The 25,431-nt window shown below is 36.8% G+C and overlaps 1 protein-coding gene across 1 annotated transcript in view; it reads left to right on the top strand.

Annotated features, from left to right (window-relative positions):
* The window catches only part of CADPS2 (calcium dependent secretion activator 2), a 613,966-nt gene that overhangs the window by 163,630 nt on the left and 424,905 nt on the right, over positions 1-25,431 (top strand). Inside the window, 1 exon segment of the mRNA XM_049771072.1 lies at positions 5,266-5,379. Within this exon segment, the coding sequence (XP_049627029.1) occupies positions 5,266-5,379 (114 nt within the window).

Genomic DNA, 25,431 nt, shown 5'->3' with positions numbered 1-25,431 from the left:
GATGTCTGCAGTGATTCATAGACACAGCAGAAGTCAGTTGGCTCCACTCTGTAGGCAGGACAACTGACCTCCAAAAAAGAGGAGCCCTCAGAGAAGAATGTTGCACAGGATCAAGTCTTAGGCCAAAGCAAGCAGAGAAAAGTCCAAAGATGTCTGCTGTGCTCCAAAGGCACAGCAGAAGTCCTTGAAGTGAATTGGTGGCTCACTTTTAAAACCTAGACAAAAAAAAAAAAAAAAAAAACAACTTCGAATGTGTTAAGCCTTTGAGATCCAGATGCTGGCTACTAAAACAATTAACCCATTTAATTCAAGCAGTATTGAATACATGGTTGATTTGAAAGCCATGCTTGGAATCAAAAAATCCCAGGAGCTGTTTCTGTCCTCTGAGACTGAAGTTCTCTCTAGCTGATTTGAAATCAACCCGACATATATGATTTATTCACAAATGCTATGCATCCTGGCCTTCTAGTCTAAGTGCTGATACAAGACAGATGGACACTTAAATAAGCAAACTCATGTTAAGAGCCTAAAAAGTTGCCTAAGTTTCTTAGAAATATTCAACATTAATATTTAAAAACAAAGCTTAACCAAAAAAATGTTCAGATCTTCTACCTTTTAATTCTGAATTGGCAAATGTCACTTAGCTATTGCTCAGTCTTGGCAGAATGATCTGATTTAAACTCTAGGTAGAGGATTGTCATGCTGAGTTTAAAGACATTTAAAGCTAGTTTATAGATTAATTTAAATTAATATTTGAGTAACTGGAAAGGGTCCTGTTATTTAAAATCCTAAAATAAATAAGTATAGGTTTAAAACATCTACTTTTTAGATACTTTTTAGCTCCCATAGCCATTCTTCTACTTGTTTTTGCAAATTTATATTCACAGTTTTACCAACACATCTCTGGGAGTATTAGTTTATTTGATAATCCTGTTCTTTAGGTTCCTTTTAAGATATAAAGAAGTTCATTCATTAAATGAGAGCTCATTCATACTTTCTATAGCACCAATAATATTACTCTTGTTTGGATGCAACGTTTGCTTAACTATCTATTGAACTTTTAAGTTCCTTTCCCCTTAAATCCCAATATAATACTGTGTTCTTTTGTGGAAGATGGGTATGGTTAGCTCCTACTGTACAAATAATTGAACTGAAAAAATGATTAATGTGATTCAGAGTCGAACATTTTCCCCTTTAAGTCAAAAACCTTCAACAGACCCCAGGTTTCCAAAATATTGAAAACAGACAAATATTGCTAATGTTGTTTGCAGATGGGAACCATGTTTCTGATGCTTCCTCTAACACTAATATATTTTTATACTCATATAAAGGTAATTTGCATTTTCTGATGAATTGTTAGACATATTTAAGAGAAGTATTGATAATTCCATATTATTTACTATTAATTGATTATCATTAATTTTTATGCCTTATCACATTATCTTTGGTATATGAGTTCTACATATTTATGGTATCTTCTACCTCTTTAACTTATGTCCTGGGAGGCAGGACTATAAAATAAAAATAATTATTTTTATTTACTCACCATGATTCACAAAGGTATAGGTAAGTTATTAGCAATCAGTGTTCTCACTTCAAACCACCCCCAGACTTAACATTCCTATATCTAAGTTTCTCTCTCTGTCTCAAACTCCTTTCTTAGCAAACTCATTTAAAAAATTACTTATACTTGTGGCACATATGTGGGAATACACCAAGGCAAATGCCCTATCTGTAGTGTCATCACTCCAGTTCCCCACTTACTAAATTTTAAGTTTAGGTTTTTAAAAATCTCTTTTAGGGCTCATTCTTTGGTCTTCTTTCATTGAAATGCTCTCCATCTTAGGAGAAGAAAACTTCAGTGGTTTGAATTCCTTGCTTGAGTACTGGATTTTCTGAACCCATTTTTGTACCTTTCACTGTGTGAATTATTACCTGTGATCTCTACAACTGGAATTGTTTCCCCATCCTCTTCGGACAAGGGAATGAGAACTGCCTTTCCTGTCTGGGAGTTTGATAGGAATCAAACCTTAAACAATCTCCTAGAGAACGTGACTCCTTTAGTACCTTGCCTGTATGCTTTTACATATCAAAGATAGAGGCTTAAGGAAGAAAGAAGTTGGAGGAACACCTTTGTTTGGGGTTGATAGCTAGGTGTCATCTCATATCCCCCAACGAAAATACCCAAATCAATAAAAATTTATTGGGGCCGATATGATACAGTAGTAGGGCATTTGCCTTGCACACAGCTAACCCAGGATTGGCTGTGGTTTGAATCCCAGCATCCCACATGGTCCCCTGAATCAGGAGTGATTTCTGAGCGCAAAGCCAAGAGTAACCCCTGAGCACCACTGGGTGTGTCCCAACCTCCCAAATTTATTGTGATTTAAAATTTTATTTTGGTGGGTTGTGTGCCAGGGAAAAAAAACCTTTTTTAGTGTAAATTTGAACATCCTCTACGTACTAATTATTTATTGACTGTGCATAACTATAATATTTCTGTAAATAATCACAACAATGAAGACTGGTATTTGACAGGTATCTTGGCATGTTTTGCAACATTGGAATTACCACAAGATGCTTTGCTCAGATCTTTTATCTGTAATTCTCATTGTGAATTTTCTATGCAATCTTCACTAAAAAGCTATTTAGTAACATAATGGCTATACTTTTTATTTTGGCAGAGGGGAAAGTACCTTTGCCCATGCTTAAGTGTTTATCTCAGTCTCTGCCCCTCAGGAATCACTCCTTGCAGTATTTGAGGGACCATATGGGATGCCAGGTTCAAACTGGCAAGCACCTTTACTGCTGTGCTATCTTTCTAGCTCTTTAATGGCTAAGCTTTTAAATACCAGCACAGTAGCATTTTCTAAGCCTTAGAGCAGCATTTCTCAAACAGAGGCCATCTGGTTCACTGTGTTCCAGGATCTTTCAAGGGGACTGCAGGTGGAAATCACATTACATAACTGGGCCCTATCAAGACCAGGTATTGAGTGATAGAAAAAGTGTGGGGCACAGAAAGAAATAATATCAGAGGAGGCTATAGTCAGCAAAAGGTTGAGATTCATTTGAAATTTCATTTTATTTTTTTGTTGTTTGGTCCCAAGAATCAAACTCGGAGAACATCATATACATGCCTAGAAAGTACTTTGCCACTGTGCTATATCCCTGGCCATACTTTAATGCATTTTTTTAAATAAAAAAGCCTCATATTAAAAATATTAAAGAAATATACATATAAACTCTGGGTTTTCAATGCAATTTTTTATTTTGAAGAGAGAGAGCAAATGATCTTTGAGGCTCCTTTACCACTCATCCTTCCCACAATCATCTTTGTTTTCGGTATTTTACTTAGACACTTGTAATTTCCAGTCCCTCGTGTTTCCTTTCACTCAGCAGCTCACGTGCCTTTGGCACTCTCAGCAACCTGTCTCCATACTCTGCATACCTGTCTCCATCTGGCTCCTTCTGTGAGCCTTGCTCCCATGCTTGGAGAGTTAAATAGGCCTTTTGTGCTTATGCAAACACACACATACACATACACACACACATGCACACACACACACACGCACACACACAGACAGCCCCTGCTTATATTTTCCTTAGTACAAAAATGGAGAAATGCAAATAAATTTTTTCCTGAATTTCATCTTGGTATAATTTTTTGCCAAATTGAACAAAGCAAAGTTAGTAAAGAAAAGGAGTGGTCTCTCTTTTCTGATCAGTATCTCTTTCCCCCACTGAGGTACTGTAGGATACTTCTTACTAGTCTGTTACCAGCAGTACACTGATTTTAAATTGTCTTTGTTTCCTATATTCCTTAATAAAAGCCATTTTCATTTGAATGGCATTTTACTAAACATTTGAACAGAGTTAAACCTCACATCCTTCTTTTTAAAAACAATGCATACCAGTATTTTTGTCCTTTCTCCTTTATTATCCTCAGCATCTTTCCAAATACTTATATCTCTATGGACTCCAGAACTGGAAAGACTTCTTAAATAATCTTGTAAAAAAAAAAGGAACAAACATATGCAAAAGATGTTGTTTCTTTTTCTGGTATGTAGATGTGCACATAGACTACATGCACATGCACAAATATGCACACAACCCTTCTGCATGACCCAGTAAGTCTTTTAGTGAGGTCTTTCCACCTCCTCTGAAGGCCAGCTTTACAATTATGAACGTGGGTTAGTCACAGAGGACTTCATGTTACTTAATACTTTGCTGTTGTCTTGAAATTCTGACCTTTCTAGTAGTGTTCTCTTTGTCATTTTGTACTGAAGCCTCCTAGTTTAGTAGCTGAATCTGCTTGTTAATGACAACTATTGTGCATGGTTAGTAAGGCAGACTCTACATGTAACTAATCATCAGTACTACTTTTGCTGATAATATTTTGAGCCAAGTAATCTGCTTTGTCCAAGATATGTAAAGATACAACATTTGTCTTTAAGCTGCCTTCTGTGCTCTACTTTGCAGTTGTCTCCTTCATATTATTTATTTATTTCACCGCAGTTATTGGGTATATATGTGTTTCAGGGGTTCAAAGAGTAGGCATCTAATAGAAACATCTAATAGAAAAACTGCCCAAAGGGTTCTTTCATAGGGCTCCTCTAGGCTTTGTGTTCTCCATACTATTATTTGTACCATTATCTCTTGTCTAAGGAAAGTTGCCCACATGCCCCAAGAGTATCTCCCTCTCTCTCTTCTTTGTTGGAAATTTTGTACAACACTTAATTTCTCTATCAAATGTTATGATTTCCTGTGGTGAGATGAGCACCCTTAGGATCTATAAGTTTTTTATTTTAAAATGATTGTGTCAGAGGTCAGACTGAGGGCCTCATGGATACTAGAGCTATCTTTCTGATCCCTATTTGAGCTAAAGTACTTGGAAAATGACTTGAAAATGTTTTTTAGGTGAGGAATATGTCTAAGTAGCTGGGCATATATAACATATGTGTGTTTTCTTCTGTTTTTAGCACATATCTAGAAAATAGAATTTTTCAGATGGTTAGATGTGAGGGGCCAGAACAAAGTTTAGTGGATAAAGTACTAGCTTCCCCCTCTGCTGATTCTGTTTTGATCGCCAACATCCTATACGGTCCCTTGATTACCACCAGGAATAATAATTCCTAAGTACATAGACAAGAGTAAACCATAGCATCACTGGGTGTACCTTCCTACACAAAACACATAAAATGGTTACATTTCAATTTTATAGCTAATGGGCCAATTTTATAGCTAATGTCCTCTCTTTTTTTGTAGCTTAACAAACAACAATTGCAGTTGCTGAAAGAAAGGTTCCAGGCCTTTCTCAATGGAGAAACCCAAATTGTGGCTGATGAAGCATTTTGCAATGCAGTTCGGAGTTACTATGAGGTAAGTTTAAAGAGTTCTGTGTTTTATGTTTTCTTTAAAAAAAATTTGGCACTTTGATGCTCTTAAAAAAGCTTTTCAAAATATCTTTCCCATTTTAAGAAGCTGCCTAGTATGCTATGAAGACTGTGAGTTTGCAGCTTTTCTGAATGTATTGTCACTTCTACTTTGCAATTTAAAAATCATTCTACAGGCTGGTTTTGAGAGATAAACAGAATTGGAAAAATTATTCACATCTTTGAGGAGACATAAACTGTTTAGAAAAGTCTTCTGGCAGTGATTGATATAGCTGAGTATAGCTATCTTTGGGGCCATGTGCCTAAAGTATCCTTTTTAATCAGTCTCAATAGAAAATTACTATCTTGTGTCACTCTGTTTCTTTAATTTGTTAATAATTATGCCTAGCAACTAATTTCATGAGAATTAGTGGAATTTTCTTACTGAAACAATAATATTACCAATGGCATCTTGCAGGTTTCCCCCTGGTTTTAATTTGTGACTCATCAAGAATTCTCTATGGATTTCTTATGTACACCATTTTTCACACAGTAACTACTTCTGTGAATTGCTAGAAATATTACGTTTCCAATTTCTTTTTTTCATTTGTATTTCAAAGTCATCTGGATTCCTTTTGTTATGTAGGAACTCCAAGTCTTTTAGTTGAAGAAACAGCATACAGACACATAGCAGACCGGGCAGAAAAAAAAAGAATATATATGGAAAGAATATTTTTAACTTTTTGTGACAGAGAATAAATTTTCATGAAAAAAATAAAGTAACTGGATGCACAAATAATTGGATTTGTATTTTATCGAGGGTTGCATTAGAAGGTAGCAAATTCAGCTTTTGGGAAAGTTTTTGTTGCCCTAAGTCTTGGTAAATTGGATGTGAGTATCATGGTTTTGCTTACTAACTATATTTATGGAATGAGTCTAATGGTAAAGTTATTAAATTGAACCCTGTGGTCTAGACTAACTTACACATTGGACCTCAAAAACTTTAAGTATGTAGCACTACATTTGATTTTGCAAGTCTCACCATGTTTTTTGTAGGATAAGATCTTATAATGAATCCTAAAATATGAAGTGTAAGCTTCTACATTTGTAATTAATTAAAATAAAAAAATTATTATTTGTGTGAAGATGAAAAAATGTGATTCAGGAAAGTAATTTTTGAACAGAATATGATTTTGAAAACTGTTAGTTATTATATATTTATATACTGTTTATAGTTTATAAAATGTCTAGTTTTTTCCCTCTGATTATATATCTAAGTAAAAAGCAAAAAATATCATCATCTGGTTTTGTAAATAGAAACTGAAGCTGATAGAATTTAAATGACCTGTTCAGTGCTGTGTGTTTGGGATGCGTTAGAGTTCTTTATTATTATTATTATTATCATTAAATTATTTTTTATTTAAGCACATAATTATAGAAATGTTTATAATTGGATTTCAGTTATAGAATGTACACAACCCTTCACCAGTGCAATTTTTTCACTACCAATGTCTCCCAGTTGAACCCCCCCCACACACACACTACCCGTCTGAGGCAGGTATTATGCTTCTCTCTCACTCTCACTATCATTGTCATGGTAGTTGTCATTTTGATTAGTGCTCTAACTACACTCACCAGTCTTTGTGTCATGCTTCATATCTTGGGCTGGTCTTCCTGGCACTCATCTCTATTGTCTCTGTATATTATTGCCATACTGTCTTTTATTTTTCCTATATCTTGTAGATGAGTGAGATTATTCTATGTCTATCCCTGGAGCTCTGTGAAAGTTTAGATTTTCTAACCCTTTCACCATTGCCATTTAGAACACAGATGTTCCAGATATTGTTTTAAACAGTTCAGTAGTAATTTACTACTCTTAAAAATAAACATTTTATTGGGGTAAATATTGGGCCACACCCAGTCCCTGTTGCATATACACATATTTATATATTGTTACATATACACATTTTCCATATATTCATTGGAATATTGTGTATTTGTAAGAAAAGTTGAACTCTTGAAGTTTGTTGAGCTCTTGAAGTTTGTTGCAAAAGAATGGAAATAAGGACATCATAAATACAAATTAAATTGGAGGGAAGAGAACATTTAATCTCACACATTTCTAATATATATGGAGGGACAAAATAGGAAAATATAAAGTATCAGGTTATGACAAACTTTTAGCCTTGGTTTATAAAAGTTGCATTACTTAAAATGTGCATAGATAAGGAAGTGAATAAAGAGATTAGATCTGATATATAAATAGAGAAATATGGAAGAGAATAGAGACTAAAACTGACATATAAATAATGGTGGAGGGTCCTGGGTATTGAAACTTTGCACATTTATACTCCAGACATTAACTTTGTTGTTAGGTAACATGTTGCTATACTGTAAGAAGAAATTAAACATAAAAGCTAATGTTTGTACTTCTTTAAAAATTTCTATAAAAATATCTAAGGGGTGTAGGTTCTAGCAAATAGTAAAACAGATAAAATGTTTATCTTGCATGAGGCAGACATGTTGGGTTTGATCCCCAGCAACCTCTGAGCTCCACAAGTAGTAGTCTTTTTTTTTATTTTTTTTTTGGGGGGGCACAGCCAGTGACATTCAGGAGTTACTCATGGCTATGCACTCAAAAATTACTCCTGGCTTGGGGGACCATATGGGATGTGGGGGGGATTGAACCATGGTCCATCCTAGGCTAGCATTGGCAAGGCAGATGCCTTACTGCTCTGCGCCACTGCTCCAGCCCCCACCAGTGGTAATATTTGAATGTTGAGCCTGGAGTTAGTCCTTAGCACTGTTGATGAAATTTTTCTTTGGTATAGAAAGATACAATATGAATAGAAAGATTTTATATTCCCAAGAATGTTTAACCTATCAGAATTTTATGCAACTTTGAAATGTTGTCATAGAGAAAATCTGCCTTTTCTAGTAATTTGTTATTGCTAAGTAAACGAATATTGACAGCTGGTGTCAGATATAAAAAAGGTCAGCACATTTATAGATGAAATCCAGTAACCCCTAATGAGAAGTGAGGTTTTAAATTTGCATAGAGGTCTGCAGATCACACTGTATTTCATGTTCAGGATATTAGTTTTTTTTATTTCACATCACATTTTCCTAAATTTTAAGGATGACATTTAAAATCAAGTATTAGGTGAGAATATAGACAATGTTTTCATGTCTGAGATTCCAATTTCTATTTAGGGTAGCAGGCTTTTTGAGGCCTGTCATTATGTTTTGTATAGTTTGCAGAGTTGCCTGCATTGTTAAAAACATCCAATTTTGTCTAAAGACTGGATAATCCATAGATTGTAGATTTCTATTATTTGAAGATAGAGGAAGGAAAACATATAATTTAATATTTTTTACTCATCTTTATGAGGATGAGGAAACAGTCTAAATCTACATACATAGTACCTGGTAGAGGACAGGAGTTGATGTTCTCTATTAATTAAAATAACTTCATCATTGATACTTTTATCAAAGGCTAAAGTATTCCTTTCTAGTCAATGTGGTTCCATTGTGTGCTATTTCTTATCAGTACCTTATGTTAGCTATTTACAGTTAACTTTGGATAAGTAGACCCAGAACAGTTTGCTTGTTTTCTGGAAACTTATGTAGGCACTATCAAATAGCTGCTACCTCAGGGTGCCTGTCTTTCATCTCTAAATCCCAGGGATTAATTTAGGATTACTATACTTGCAAAGAAAGCTTGGCCATATCTGAAATGCTGAATTTTGTACTTCATAAGTCTTTCTGTACTTTACCCTGATTCCACAATTTAAGATGAACTTACACATTACCATGAGTGTTGAAATTTTTATGCTATCTACGGGATACTCTTGGGTCTTTAAATAAATTTGCAATCAGAATTATCAACAAAAAATTCAGTTAGTACTTAGAAGATTTGTATGCTGTCTAGGTGAAATTTCTAAACATTTTCAAAGGGTCCAGAGGCACTTTCACCTGATATTTAACCACTGGGGCCTAACCAGTGTAAAGACCAGATGAGATCAAGATACCATGTTGCAAGGGTCTCACAGTACTTCAGACTGCTAGGTGATTCTGGCATTGTTTGGGAGTCATCAGGGCATTTCATCCAGGAGTACTGAGCAGCCTTTTGGATCTTACTGAGCCACCCAAGCTTCTCCTCTCTACTTCTTTCTTGCCACTTTTATTAGCCAGGTTTTAGCACATAAATCACCTGAGGGTCAGGGTTGAAGTAATCAGGGGTACATGTGATAATTAACTCAGAAAAGGTGAAAGTAAAAAAGTGACTTTACAGGTATATAACAACACAGAGGTCACTTGTGCTAGGGTTTGGAGTGCCATATACTGTGCCAGTGATTGAAACCAGGATAGCTATGTGCAATCAAACACTATTTTCTGTACAATCACTCTGAACCCTAAAGATCACTCTAAAATCAGCTAAATGCATTTCTTTTGCTGACCTATCAGATTTACTTAATAGATATTTTTATGTTGAAATTCTATATTTAGGGGCCAACCTACTTTGAAGGGTTCAACCACATATAATCTCCTGATTTTCATCCAGAGTGATCTCTTAGCATAGAGTCAGGAATGAGATCTGAACAGACTCAGGTGTGTTCCTCAAACAAATATATATTTAAAATTATGTCTTTGGTTTGAGGAATGATATTTTTATTGTTATTTATTTCTCAGCTACAATATGTAGTTCTCCATGGTCATTCCTGGCTTTGTGCACTGGAATTACTCCCTACGGTGCTTGGGGGACCATATGGAATACAGAAAATATAAGAAAAATTGACCACATGCGAGGGAAACCCTTATCCCTGCACTCTCTAACCCCAAAGGTGATATTCTTAAAAGAATCACACTTATTCTTTTTTTGTTTTGTTTTGGGGCCAACCCAGTGACACTCAGTGGTAACTACTGGCTATGCGCTCAGAAATCACTCCTTGCTTAGGGATCATATAGGATGCCATAGGATTAAAACAAGGTCCATCCTAGGTTAGTGCATGCAAGACAAATGCCCTACTGCTTGTGCCACTGCTCAGGCCCCAAGAATCACACTTATTCTTACTGGCACAGTCCAATGGTTGCTGGTTTTTCTCATGTATATGTAATGCTTTTCTCTTTCTTAATCATAATGTAGATAGAATAAACTCTTGGAATGAATAAAACATTAGATTGAAAATGTGAAAGACTTTGACTAGTTAAGATGGTTATTGAGCATCTGTGTTTTAAAAAACATGTTTAGTATTTTATTCATTTCCATATTATATAATGAAAGGCTTGTTTTTATTTGGAACCCCATAAAACATACTAAAGATGTAGTTGCTACTACAGTATAGATTTTTAAAAGCTCTATTTTTGGGGGGTTATTGAAGATACTTTTAGAATGGAGTGTTTTGTTACAGTGTTATTATTGCAAAGATCATTGCTTTGCATACAAAACCAGGTGTGTGATGGGAATTTTATTTGAAATGGTTGACCTGGTGAGATGGGATTTGAGTCTTGAAGAAGAAAACACTTAGAAAACATTTCAAGCTGTTGATGTGTTTGCTTATTTTCAACTGAGGGGGGATGATAGTGAATTCATATTTATTTATCTCATAAATCTTCAATTGTCCACTTTGTACTTGCTGCCAAGCAGGTGCTAAGCAGGCGTATGTTTTCTGCCTGCTCTCCTGCAAATGATATTTTAGTTAAATTTAATGTATTTTTCTATCTTGCTGCAAGGAAGAAAGACCATGATGAGTGGGACAAAAAGAGATGGTTTCAGAGTAAAGCTAATAAATTAGAATTTATAGGTAATATAATTCAGTAATTCCATGAACTCAGATGGTAAAACATGTATTAACACTAATTTCAGACTGAATTTAATGTCCATTTCTATTATGTATGTAAATAGCAAACCATAATAGTCCTTACCTTGTCTGTGGGTAAAATTCAAAACTTTTTCAATTACATATTTATTACAGTTAAGTGAGAATATTAACAAACTGCCATTAAACTCATTATATTTTTCAGAAGTTATTAAAGATTCATATAAATTATATAAGTTCATGAAAGATTATTTTATTAGACTATTTCAGTAAAAAATGAAACTTTGTTTTTATAATCCTATGAATTTAATTTTTAACTTTTATTCAGAGATAGTGTCCAGAGATTTTTCTAGATTTCCAAAAGGTTTATGCTACAAGAATGTTAAGGGATTTCTGGCTTATAGATCTTTTGAAGTCTTTTATTTCAAAGGAAACAGTTTCAACATGAGAAGAAAAATAGGGGGATAGTGTGTTTTCTTCTAATCTTAGGTTGGAATTTTGGGTCAAAAATAGAACTTATTAAATATACTTATGTTATATTCTTAATATTTAAATTAGATAATGCACCCTATTTTCTAGCAGTTGATCAAAACAGTTAATATAAATTTCTAAACACAGTATTAAGCACAGGCTACTATTATGATTACTGGTTGGCTTTTATCAAAGTATCTGCAATAGTTTTTGCACAATTCAGCACTTAATTCCTGTGTTATGTATATACTCTCTTTGAGAAGTAAAACATAGTTTTTACACATTACAGATTCTTTAAATATTCTTGAAATTCTGTCCAAAAAGTGGCCCATGGACAAGTGCAAGTCTGCATGTGTAGGTTTGAAAGCCACAGATCTGCTGCCTTAATTATGACAACTTGTGAATCAATATGCAAAGATAGATAGTGGTCTGCTGATATAAAAAGGTTCAAGTTTAATCAGCTCATTAAATATTTCATTGTCACTCTTTAATAAAATATAAAGATAAATTAAGTTCCTGGCCTCAGTTATATAAGCATTTGTTTATTGAAGTTGCTCTTGCCCACTTTACCAAACTGATTGGATGTGAAAGACAGTAATATCCTCTTTGAGAATTTCTCCCCTTTTGGGGCAATCGTTGAGTATGGGTTTGAATGTGGTTGTACTTTCCTCAAATTGGAAATGCTATATATGTAGCAGTCGGTATTATGAGGATTTCTAAGGAAGCTTTAACTAGACATAATGACTCAGGAAAGTACCTGGCACATACTTCATTTCATAGGACAACTTTTCAGTTAGGCCATATTAAGTTGCTATTTTTCTCACTTTGCTGTGCAAAAACAAAAGGCCACCCCTATGAATAAGCCTTATAGTAATATTCATACAAACAGTAACTCTATAGGTGATTTTCTGTGAGACAGTAATCTGATGAACATCTAGTTATCAGAGACTAGATAATTTCCTTTGAGGAATGTTATTCTTGGTAAATCATGCTTGTCATGCATTAGAATATTCCTAGGATTCAACCTTGATATCCTTCTACAAAATAACATCTAAGACACTTTTATATTATTTCAAACTGGTTGTTAAAATATATTTAAGTTGATATATTTTGATATTTAAAAATATTTTATGTGTTTGCATATTCTCTTAAATGATCTTTAGAAATAGTAGTTAGTGAGGGAACCCCGGCGTCCATGGTGAGTGCACTGTTTTAGGGCGCTCACACGTGGATGACCCGCAGCCGCCAGCCACCCTGCGCGCGACCCCCCCCCTCATAGACTGCAGAGGCCAGCCGCGCCAACAGGGAGTAGGGAACCCCGGCGTCCATGGTGAGTGCACTGTTTTAGGGCGCTCACACGTGGACGACCCGCAGCCGCCAGCCACCCTGCGCGCGACCCCCCCCCTCATAGACTGCAGAGGCCAGCCGCGCCAACGGGGAGTAGGGAACCCCGGCGTCCATGGTGAGTGCACTGTTTTAGGGCGCTCACACGTGGACTACCCGCAGCCGCCAGCCACCCTGCGCGCGACCCCCCCCCCCCATAGACTGCAGAGGCCAGCTGGTTGGCACAGAGACCACACCACCCGTTGCCTCAACTTCCAGGCCCCAGAGTTCATCCCACCTGACCCGAGCGTAGACTGGGGAGGACATTCCCTAGTACCTAGTGGGCCGGAGTCACCTGCCCAGCTGGGACAGGTGGGACGAATAGACTAGGTGAGCTTGGGCCTGCCCCCTGGACCTTTAGGTAACCTAGAGCAACCTAGCCCCGAGCCCCAGAGTGGACCTGAGACCCCCCCTAGGGCTGAGAGCAGCTACCGGGAGGGCTTGACTGGGGGAATTTCTTCCGCGGTAACTCGGAGGAGCAGAGCTTCATTGACCCCCAGATAAGGGAGGGAACAGAGAGTCAGGCTCAACAGCGCCCGCAACCAGTGTGGCCAGAAGCGGAACTACACCTGCTGACAGGAATAAAGAGGAAGACTGACTTCCAACTAGTAGAGGAGAGGAGAAAAAGGAGAGGAGAAACAGTGCCCCCCACCACTGTGGTCAGGAAAGGGCCAGTACTAGCTGCCAACAAAAGAGGAAAACAACTAACCAGGCCACATAAAGAGTACAGGAGGATCAAAACCTCAGCGAGTTCACCCAAAAGTCCCTCTAGAACCACCCTCAGGGAGGGAACCAACTCCCACACCACAGGGGATCAAAACAGGTGAAAATTAGAAGCACAGCACTCTAAAACACACCATTAAATACAAAGAAATATGCGTAAATCAAGGAAATCACTAATATCTGGAGATATGGTGACAAACTCTTGCAAGCTTCCAAGTCCACCAAAATACACAGATACACGCGATGAAGACCTAAAAGCAGCCATGAGGAAGGAAATGCAAGAATTAATAAAAGGAATTAGAGAAACCCTAGCTATCGAGTATAAGAAATCTATGGATGAACAAATCAGCCAAATTAAAGAAGAAATGTTAAAGAACATGAGAGATTCCATACAAAAAGAAGTGAAGGAATTAACAGACAAAGTAACAAGCCTTACAAGCAGAAACACAGAATTGGAGAAACACATTGAAGAACTCGAAGGAAAACTGCAAACAAAAAATGATCAAGAAACCAACAAAGAAATAAAAGGCAAAGCACTGGAAGGAAAGGTCCAGTATCTAATGAAAAAGGACAAAAGAAACAACCTAAGAATTGTGGGTATACCAGAAGGGGAGGAAGTAGGGAAAGGGGAAGAACAAGTAGTCAGAGAGATAATAGCGGAGAACTTCCCCACCCTCTGGAAGGATACTGCAATGCCAATACAGGAAATAAAAAGAGTTCCCAATAAGATAGACCCCAATAAACAAACACCAAGACACATGGTAATCCAATTGGCAAAAAACAAAGAGAAAGAAGAACTCCTTAAAGCAATAAGGAAGAAAAGAAACCTCAAGTACCAAGGTAGGGACATAAGAATCAAACCAGATCTCCCATTTGAAATAATTCAAGCAAGAAGACAATGGAATGACATATTTAAACGACTGAATGAAAGAAATTTCCAACCTAGGGTCCAATACCCAGCAAAACTTACATTCATATGGGAGGATAGACTAAAAACATTCTCAAACAAGAACGAATTTGAACTATTTGTGCAAACAAAACTGATCCTAAACGACTTACTCAAAGACGAATTACACAATCCAAACCCCCGATTGTAACAAAAACCACCCTACACAACACAACTACACAACAATCCTCTCTCTCAATAATCTCCCTAAATGTTAACGGAATAAACTCTCCAATTAAAAGACACATAGTAGAGAACTGGATTAGGAAAAATAAACCGGACTTCTGCTGTCTGCAAGAAACACACCTACAGATGCAGGATAAGCACAGGCTTAGAATAAAAGGATGGAAAGTGATTATTCAGGCCAATGGAAAACAAAAAAGAGCAGGGACAGCAATTCTTATATCAGAACAAATTGCATTCAACCTCAAGAAAGTGATCAGAGACAAAGAGGGTCACTACTTACTGATCAGGGGAACATTAGATCAAGAAACACTAACCCTGGTCAATATCTATGCACCTAATGTAGAGCCAGCAAAATATGTGAGGCAACTACTGGCAAACCTGGAGAAACACATGAAGGGAAATGTGATAATAGCAGGGGACCTCAATACTCCACTATCACCACTGGACAGATCCACCAAACAGAAAAATAGCAAAGAAATAAGAGCTCTGAATGAAAAATTAGAAGATTTAGGGCTAATAGACTTATATAGAGCCCTCCACCCCCAGAAAGCAGAATACACATTCTTCTCAAGCCCACATGGAACCTTCTCCAGAATAGACCATATATTAGGATACAAAGCCAACCTATATAAGACCACAAAGGTAAGGATCATTAGAAGTACCCTCTCAGATCACTATGCCACAGAGCTCAAAATTGAGGTCAAGAAGAAGCAATGGAGAAAAACTAATACCTGGAGATTAAACAACATGCTGCTCAACAACAGCTGGATCAAAGAACAACTCAAGGAAGAAATAAAAAGATTCCTTGAGACAAATGACAATGAAGAGACAACATGTCAAAATTTATGGGACACAGCAAAAGCAGTAATTAGGGGGAAACTCATAGCAATTCAGGCCTATGACAAGAATCAGGAAAATAACAAAACCAACAGTTTAAAAGATCACCTCAAAGAATTGGAACATCAGCAACAGAGAAGTCCAACCACATCCAGAAGGCAAGAAATAATAAAAACCAGAGCAGAAATAAACAACATAGAAACCAAGAAAACAATACAAAAAATCAATGAGACCAGGAGTTGGTTTTTCGAAAAAATAAACAAGATAGACAAACCACTGGCAAAACTCACCAAAAAAAAGAGAGAAAACACCCAAATCAATAGGATCACAAATGAAAGGGGAGAGATTACAACAGAACCCCAAGAAATACAACATATCATGAGATCATATTATGAACAACTATACTCAACTAGGCTAGAGAACCCAGTAGAAATCGATAGATTCTTGGAAAAACACCCTCTTCCAAGACTGGAAAAGGAAGATCTAGAAATCCTAAACAGACCAATCACCTCAGAGGAAATTGAAGATGTAATTAAAAAACTCCCTAAGAACAAAAGCCCAGGCCCAGATGGATTTACAGGTGAATTCTATCAAACATTTCAAGAAGAGTTACTACCACTTTTCCATAGGCTCTTCCAAACCATAGAAAAAACAGGAATCCTCCCCAACTCCTTTTATGAGGCTAATATCACACTCATTCCCAAAGAAGGCAAAGACACTACCAAAAAAGAAAACTACAGACCAATCTCACTAATGAACATAGATGCAAAGATACTCAATAAAATATTAGCAAACCGAATCCAGCACTTCATCAAAAAGATCATACATCACGATCAAGTGGGATTCATCCCAGGAATGCAAGGTTGGTTCAACATACGCAAATCAATCAACATTATACACCACATCAACAACATGAAAGACAAAAACCACATGATCATATCAATCGATGCAGAGAAGGCATTTGACAAAATCCAACATCCTTTCATGTTAAAGACACTCAGCAAAATAGGGTTAGAAGGAACCTTCCTCAAGATAGTTACAGCTATCTATGAAAAGCCTACAGCCAACATTATACTCAATGGTGAGAAACTAGAAGCATTCCCACTAAGATCAGGAACTAGGCAAGGCTGTCCACTCTCTCCACTCTTATTCAATATAACCTTAGAAGTCCTAGCAATAGCAATCCGACAAGAGAAGGAAATCAAAGGAATTCAAATTGGGAAAGAGGAACACAAGCTATCTCTCTTTGCCGACGATATGATGATATACATCGAAAAACCTAAAGAGTCCACAGTAAAACTCCTAGAAACAATTAACCAATACAGCAAAGTGGCTGGTTACAAAGTCAATACACAAAAGACAGTAGCGTTTCTATATACAAACAATGAAGTTGAGGAGAGAGAGATTAAAAATACAATTCCATTTAAGATAGTATCAACCTTACAAGAGAAGTGAAAGACCTATACCAGGGAAACTTCAAAACACTCCAGAAAGAAATTGAAGATGATCTAAAGAAATGGAAGAACATCCCATGCTCATGGATAGGTAGAATTAACATAATCAAAATGACTATCCTACCCAAACTCCTATATAGATTTAATGCAATCCCTATCCAAATCCAGACACAATTCTTTAAAGAATTAGAACAAGCATTCACAAAATTCATCTGGAACCACAAAAGACCCAGGATAGCCAAACAAATACTGAAAAACAAGAAGCTGGGAGGCATCTCCTTACCTAACTTGAAACTATACTATAAAGCCATAGTAATCAAAACAGCATGGTACTGGAACAGAGACAGGACATCAGACCAGTGGGTCAGAACAGAATTCCCAGACATAAACCCCCAGGTATATAGCCAACTAATATTTGATAAAAGAGGCAAGAATCTGAAATGGAACAAAGAAAGCCTATTCAACAAATGGTGTTGGTACAACTGGAAAACCACATGTACGAAAGTGAAAATCAACCCATACCTTACTCCTTATACAAAAATCAACTCAAAGTGGATCAAAGACCTTGAAATCAGACCCGAATCCATAAAGTTTATTGAGAATAAAATAGGCAGAACACTCAAAGACCTATATATCAAAAAGGTCTTTGAGAATGGAGCACCAATGGCAAGAACGTTAGCATCAAATATAAACAAATGGGACTACATCAAACTAAAAAGCTTCTGCATGGCAAAAGAAACCCAGCTTAACGCAAGAAGACAGCTAACAGAATGGGAAAAAATCTTTTCACTCGACATATCAGATAAAGGGCTGATATCTAGAACATACAAAGCACTCAGAAAGCTGAGCCCCCCAAAAGCAAACAAAGCTATAAAAAAATGGGGAGATGAAATGAATAGACACTTCTCTGAGGAAGACAGAAGGATGGCCAACAAACACATGAAAACATGCTCACCTTCACTCATCATCAGGGAGATCCAAATCAAGACAACAATGAGATACCACCTTACACCAGTGAGGATGGCCCACATCAAAAATAATGGAAACAACCTTTGTTGGCGGGGATGCGGTATGAAAGGAACTCTCATCCACTGCTGGTGGGAATGTCCCCTAGTCCAACACCTATGGAGGAAAGTCTGGAGAGTGCTCAAAGAACTCAGAATTGAGCTGCCATTTGACCCAGCAATTGCCCTCCTAGGCATATACCCACAAGATGGAAGGACATTCATTCCAAAATACATATGCACCCCACTATTTATCGCAGCACTCAGTATAATAGCCAAATCTTGGAACGAACCTAGGTGTCCAACAACGGATGAATGGATCATTAAGATGTGGTACATATACACAATGGAATATTACATGGCAGTTAGAAATGATACAATCACAGACTTTGCAGCAACGTGGATGGACCTAGATCATGTTATGTTAAACGAAGTAAGCCAGAAGACAAAAGATAAACACAGAATGGTAGCACTATTCTGAAACACCTAGAACATATATTTTATACACAACTAATACCTAACAATCATATAACAGGGTTTAACAGGGTAGAAACTCCGATCACTGTAATAGTCAACATATACGTGGGAGCAGTGTCCAAAATACATGAAAAAGGAACAATGCAAACTCTTGACTGCACATTATACCACAAAGAAAACAGCAACAACAGAAACAGCAACATGGAGAGAACAGGTATGTAACCAGACTCCTACAACAAAGGCCCACAATAATCCCTTAGAGATCGTAAACAGGAACACAAGTATAGAACACCGCGGGAAATCACGTAATGCAATGGCAACATACCATAACACTACGTTTTAATCCCTTTACCTTACTATATTTTAAAAATAACCTCTCAGCTTTTCTTTCCACAGGCGCCCTTAGATACAAAGGGCGGACAAACTAAGATGGCAACTCGGGATACCACACGAGATACCATACCTTGCTTGCACTATGAGACGGCCACGAGAAAACTCTTTAACATTCACTTTATCTCTAGGTTAAACCTTCTTTTAGGAATCGAAGCACGTGACCAGTCAGACCACCAAAGCAGTACCTGCGATGTACAGACCTAAACTACAGGCTCTAGTCATCGAACACATTCAACCAAACCAGCATTCCCTTGCTATTCTCTCCTTTCTTCTCTCTATTTTTTTTTCTCTTTTCTTTTTCTCTTCTACTCTTCTCTTTACTTTTTTCCCTTTCTCTTCTCCCTTTCTACGGTATTTTCTCTTTTCTCTTCCTTCATACCCCTCCCATATATCTTCCCCTTTCTCCCCCCCGGAAATCCAACTATCCCTTCACCCCTCAATCCCATCCAGATCTCCCACCATATTAAAACTCTCCACCCTCAGTCCTTAATCTTTTAGGCATCAAGATCGACCTCCTACCCAATGAACCAGTACCCAGCACCCAGGCGAGGGGACACCCAACCGAACCCACACATCGTCTCCTGCAAGAAAAGACAGCCAACTCCCCTGTGGACACATGCTGCGAGACCCTCCCTACCAAATCCCCCTAACATGGACTGTTTCTTGAAACCGGACTTAGGTCCAATAGTATCCCCAATGCAAGAACTCTTCCAAGACCTCCCAGCTGCAAATTTTTACCAATCTGAAGGGGGGCAGGGGGTGTGATTGGAAGATGCCAGGGAACCCACACACCACAAGAAAAATCCAAAAGACAATGGGAAAACTGTACTTCCAACATAGGCATAAGACCTGTAATACACCAACTCTTTACCTGTTCTCTCCCAAATGCAAAGTAGTCTTTTGCACCACATTGGTCCTTTAAAAACTTCGCTAACTCATTTTAATTTTTTTATATTTTTTTAATTAACTTATTTATTTAAATGTTTGCCTTACATATACATTTGTGGGCACATACACTTTTATTTCCTTTTTTTTTTTTTTTTTTTAATCGTCTTTGGGTATGTGACCTATCTCTGTTACTCACTCTGTCCACCCCAAATACTCCGACATATAATGGAGCACCACTTCCCCCTGCAAAGGCACACTAAATAAAGGGGAAATCTTACATAGTAAAAAAAAAAAAAAAAAAAAAGAGCTCTTATCTACTAGAGATAGGAACTCATAGTTGTTTACAATACAGGGTTATCTCCTACCTTGAAAATATGTCATGTGGAATCAACTTAGACCTCAGGTGATTAGATACCATTCAACCAGCCTTGAACCCTGGATCCCAGACATAGAAACGGCACAGCTCCTCACAACAGCTGTAAGAAACAATCTCCATCTGGGACAGCCTTATTACTGCAGGGTCAACAACAAGGGCCAGCTCTAACATGATATCTCGACAATGAGGAAAATGTGAACAACTTGACCTTAGAGCAGTTTAGCCTACCTCACCAGCTAACGACAAGACAAAACCAGAAGACGTGGCAACCTTTGGTAGGTCCAAAAGCCAAGATCGTGATTTACAGATGACTGGATACTAGAACCACGACCAGACTGTATACATCTTGGGACCAATAAAAAAGCCCTAGTCTAGGGTTTGAACTAAGACCTGCACAATAAGTATGATCCCCAGTCCCAAAGGTCCGGCAGAGACAATTGTAACGGAAAGGGGCTTCTGGAAGAACAAAGAAAGACGCTATCCTAGATGCCTTCCTAGGTTCAGCGCAAAGACCAAGATCACCAACCACAGAAGATGGATTAAAATGGCACTGAGGTAACAGAACCTCCAGATTCACAAAGACTGACTTCACCATAAGTCCCACCTCAGGATATGTACAGATACTGGGACTGCTAAACACAGAGCTCTGACGGTATCACACTGGACAGAGCAGAAGCTTTCCACACACCAAAAAAAAAAAAAAAACAAAAAACCACAACCTGGAGAGTAATGATCCTGAGCAAAGACTAGAGCTGATTCCATGACAGTATACTCCAAGGACGGAGAAACCCCATATCTTATAGGGCAAGTGAATTCCTTTTCGAATGACCCCAATATTTACTGTGCCAGGGCAGGAGGGAAAAAAAAAATACAAAAAACACAAAACCTTGGTTATGTATATATATATATCTTACCTTCATTTATTATTGTTATTATTATTTTTATTTACCTAGCTATTTTGGTCGATTCCTCAGTTTGGATGTGATTATTGAAATTGTTGGCCCCAATTATTCTTTTTTTTTTTTTCTTTCTTTTCTTTCTCTTCCTTTCTTTTCTTTCGTTATGTGCTACGCCATGTTTCTTATTTCAAGACCACGGCGTGTTTTTTGTTTGTTTGTGTTTGTTTTTAGTTTGTTTTGGTTTATTTTTTATCTGTTTTTTTGTGGTGCTTATCGTTATAGCTGGAGTCCTCACTGGATATTTGACACTTCTTTTGGTACTGGTGGAGTGTTTCAACTTCTTTTTCTCCTTCATTTCCCAAATCGATGATGAGAACCTCTAGAAGGATTCTGCCCATTTTCGGGGTATTAAACTCTTACCCCGGTTTATTTATTTTCTCTTTTTCAGGCAAAACCACGCAACTTGAACTAGCTACCCCTGCCCCTACTTAGAGGGGGAAATAAGGGAGGCATCAAGACCAAACTGATGCAAGACTACTAAGTAGTTGGTTAGAGACAAAGGGGACCACATATTCTAGCCGCCCTGGGGGTGAGGGAAGAGGAAATGGGAGGTAAGACAGAAACGGGGGAGTAGGGAGGACAATTTGGGGATGGGAATCCCCCCTGATTTTATGTAAATATGTACCTAAAATATTATTGTCAACAATATGTAAGCCACTATGATCAAAATAAAAATTATATTAAAAAAAAAAAAGAAATAGTAGTTAGTGTGTAAGTTAATGTATATTTGTTTTAACAATGACATACAGTCACTTTAAAGTGGCTTACTCTAGAATGGCTAGTAGACCTGCAAGGTGACACTCATATTTGCTTTATTTCCACTCAGCCAATATTTGCATGACTACTGAGTACTAGTTTAATAGTTCAGTGCTCCAAAATTAGTAAAAAATATAAAGTGGTTAATTCAAACTAACTTTTAGGAAACATTGAGAAAAAATACTTGTACCATTTTGTTGCAAGAACTTTTTTTATGAGCAGACTCAATTGTGAGAAAAATTTTGTTTGCCTGTTATTTGCAATTGACAGAAAACAGTTTTCAAGAATAAATTTTTCTTTCTGTTATCTTTAAGCTCTACGTGATTTTGATGAGAATCACATTATAAATGTCTATTTTAGGTATTTTATTTTTTAGTCATAATCTGGATATGGACTTCATATTTTTCAGTATAATATTTTTAATACCACTGAGACTTTTTCTTACTTACATGAATATCTGATAGTAAAGTATGGGCAGTAGAAGTAAACCAATGATAATGATAGATGGACATAAAATCTTCAAGAGAGCTATTAAATCTACCTAACCTCCACTGAGTGAATGTTGAAAATAAAAAAGACAATATTCTCTCCCTCAATCTCTACCTAGTAGCCTTTGTTTATATATTGCCTTCAAGGTATGCTGTAGTACACAGTTTCTCTACCTTTTTTACATCTAAGGACTATGCACACACCATTGAAAACCATTGGTCCAGTTCCACAGCTCACAGGCTTGTTGACAGTGGAAGTAAGAGCAAATTTTTGAGACAATTTTCATAATGATTTTTCAGTATTTCTAAAGTCTGCAAACACTGGATTTATAGAAAGAAGAAACATTCCAAAAGTGAACGTTTGAAAATGCATACAGCCCCAGGTAGTCTTAGAGTGTTACTTTTGTCCCTTCCATAATCAAAAAACAAGACTATTAAATGAAAGGGTAGGTTGTACCTGGATTACCTTGGAATGTTTGATCCCTTTACCTGGATACCGATTTCCTCTTCTTTTCACCTTTTTATTTTCATTTTCTTTTGTAGTCAACTTAATGTCACAGAATCGAGTTCACTATCACATTTATTGTTGAGAAGATTCTTGGAAACTAGGATTATGAAAGAATAGCTTAGGATCAGTAGTTTCAGTGCATGAGGAAAGTGATGCCATCTTGGAGGAAGTCTTAAATTTAAGTGTCCCTCCACATCCACCCCCTGGCAGTCAAAACAGTAGTGATTTTACTGTTATTTTATGAGTGGTTTTATTTGTTGTAGTAATCTTATAAATGTCTAGCTAGTAGAGCCTACGTGATTGAACTGAGGTGTTTCCAGTTTTGGCGTTCACTCTAGTTAGGGAGCTCTTAGACCATTTACATGGTCTCTGCCTTCTATCTGAAGTATCACTATTCATTGTCCCCTCTCTCCTAATACTGTCAACACATTTGGAGTTAAGATTTAAGCATATGCATTCTTGGAAGCAAGGATTCAAAATTTAGATTATAGTACATTATTTACTCAACTTTCTCATACACACTTTCTTGGCTAGTGTTAGGATACTATTGATAAGAAACATTCTGAATATATATATATATATCTTGCTTTTTATTATTCTTTGCCCTTTTTCCAAGATTCTTGCTTTACTTCTTGGAAAATTCCCTCAAGCACTGCCAGGATCTCAAGCACTCAAGCACAGAGCCAGAAGTATGCCCTGAGCACAACTGGATATTGCCAACCCTTTTCTCAGTCATCTAAACAAAACATATTAGGTTTCTACCTTACGAAAGTCTTAAATGTACAAAGTTCTTGAAGTAAAGAATGTAGGATATGCTACTTCTTTGCTGAAATTCATTATTTTCTTCTCAAAAACATTACTATATGAAAAATGAGTTATGCTTTTTTCAAGTTACAAACTTTCATTTCAATAGTTCAGTAGTTAAAAAGTGGAAGAAATGGGAAGAACTCAGCAGTTATATGTCTAAAAATTTTAAAATAGAAAATCATTTGTTCTCCTGATTTTGCTGTTACTTAGATTTTAGATTTTCTTTTGGTACAAAACTTAGTGATTACGTTTTTATTTTAAGCTTATTCCTAGAATCGCAAGGTAATTTCCAGATAAAATATAAAGCAGACAGTGTTTATTGGGAGTTATTGACAGTGTTTATTGGGAGAAAAAAGCTCAGCCATTTTATATCACCTTGTCTTTAGGTTTTTATAAGAGATTTTACATGGTCTCTTATTTATTCAATTTAATGTTTGTTGTTGTTGTTCATTCAGTCAAGTAGTCTTTAAAACGAGAACTATTTATAACCAATTTTATACCTTCAATTTACACATTTTCAAGTTGCCAGACTACTTAGGCATTGCACTAAGTATCTGTCACTTTTCTTTATTTGGTAGGACCCAACTAAGTTGAATATAAAACTTCTTAATTGGGTTCTGACAGGCGTATTTGGGAAATTAACTCAAGATGATAAGAAGTGTTAGGTAATGGCAAACTTGAAAATAGGATGGGATCATTCATATCATGAATTCAAAAGTATGGATGTATAAAACAAATAGGATTGAGATAGAATATTCATACAATATAGACAAACTATTCACACTTAGAATGAATCTGTTTTGTCAAGTGATTTATTATATATTTATCTGAAGTGAAAACGTTTATATTGAATATCACACCACCGAGTAGTCATGTGTTACAGAGCTTATTAATATTTGGAGGTTGTTTTTTTTTTTTAGTAATATAAAAAAGATGTTCTTTGGCTGACCCTGGATGGACCTCAGTTTGATCCCTGCCATCCTATTTGGTTGCCCTAAGCCAGGAGCGATTTCTGAGTACATAGCCAGGAGTAACCCCTTAGCTCACTGGGTGTGGCCCCAAAACAAAACAAACAAAAAAGACATGTTTGTGTTCAAATATAAATCAATACTCTGGGTCTTGCATGACTAAGAATGTATATTTTGGGGTCTCCGAAGTGGTATTTGAGAGGTGTTGGATACCCTCCTGGAGATTCTTGACTAGGTAGTATAGTGGTTCAATGGCAGGGACCGAGAATTAGGTGTTTCTTGTATTCTATGATGTGGGGAACTATACAGATAGAGCAGTGTTCAGGGTCCCTAGGTAGGAGGGATTTGTTGCTGTAGATCACATCAGGATTGGTTGCATGCAAAGAAAGTACTTTAATATCTGTATGATTAATTAATATATCCAACCTCATGAAAAACTGTTCTTATGCTACTATAGGCTTGCCCCTGCAAATGAGTTTGTTGAATGTTTATATTTTAAAATTAGTAATTTTCTATATCATTTTTATTTAAAAATTATGGCTCTTATAAAATCATAGGGCACATCATGTGTTGTTATTAATATGTCTATTAGGATTAGAGTGAATGCTTTTAAATT

Source organism: Suncus etruscus, chromosome 1 (genome assembly GCF_024139225.1).
Source record: "Suncus etruscus isolate mSunEtr1 chromosome 1, mSunEtr1.pri.cur, whole genome shotgun sequence".
Taxonomy (NCBI): Eukaryota; Metazoa; Chordata; class Mammalia; order Eulipotyphla; family Soricidae; genus Suncus; species Suncus etruscus.
The sequence above is the reverse complement of the archived record's forward strand: the minus strand, read 5'-3'. Positions and strand labels throughout refer to the sequence as shown.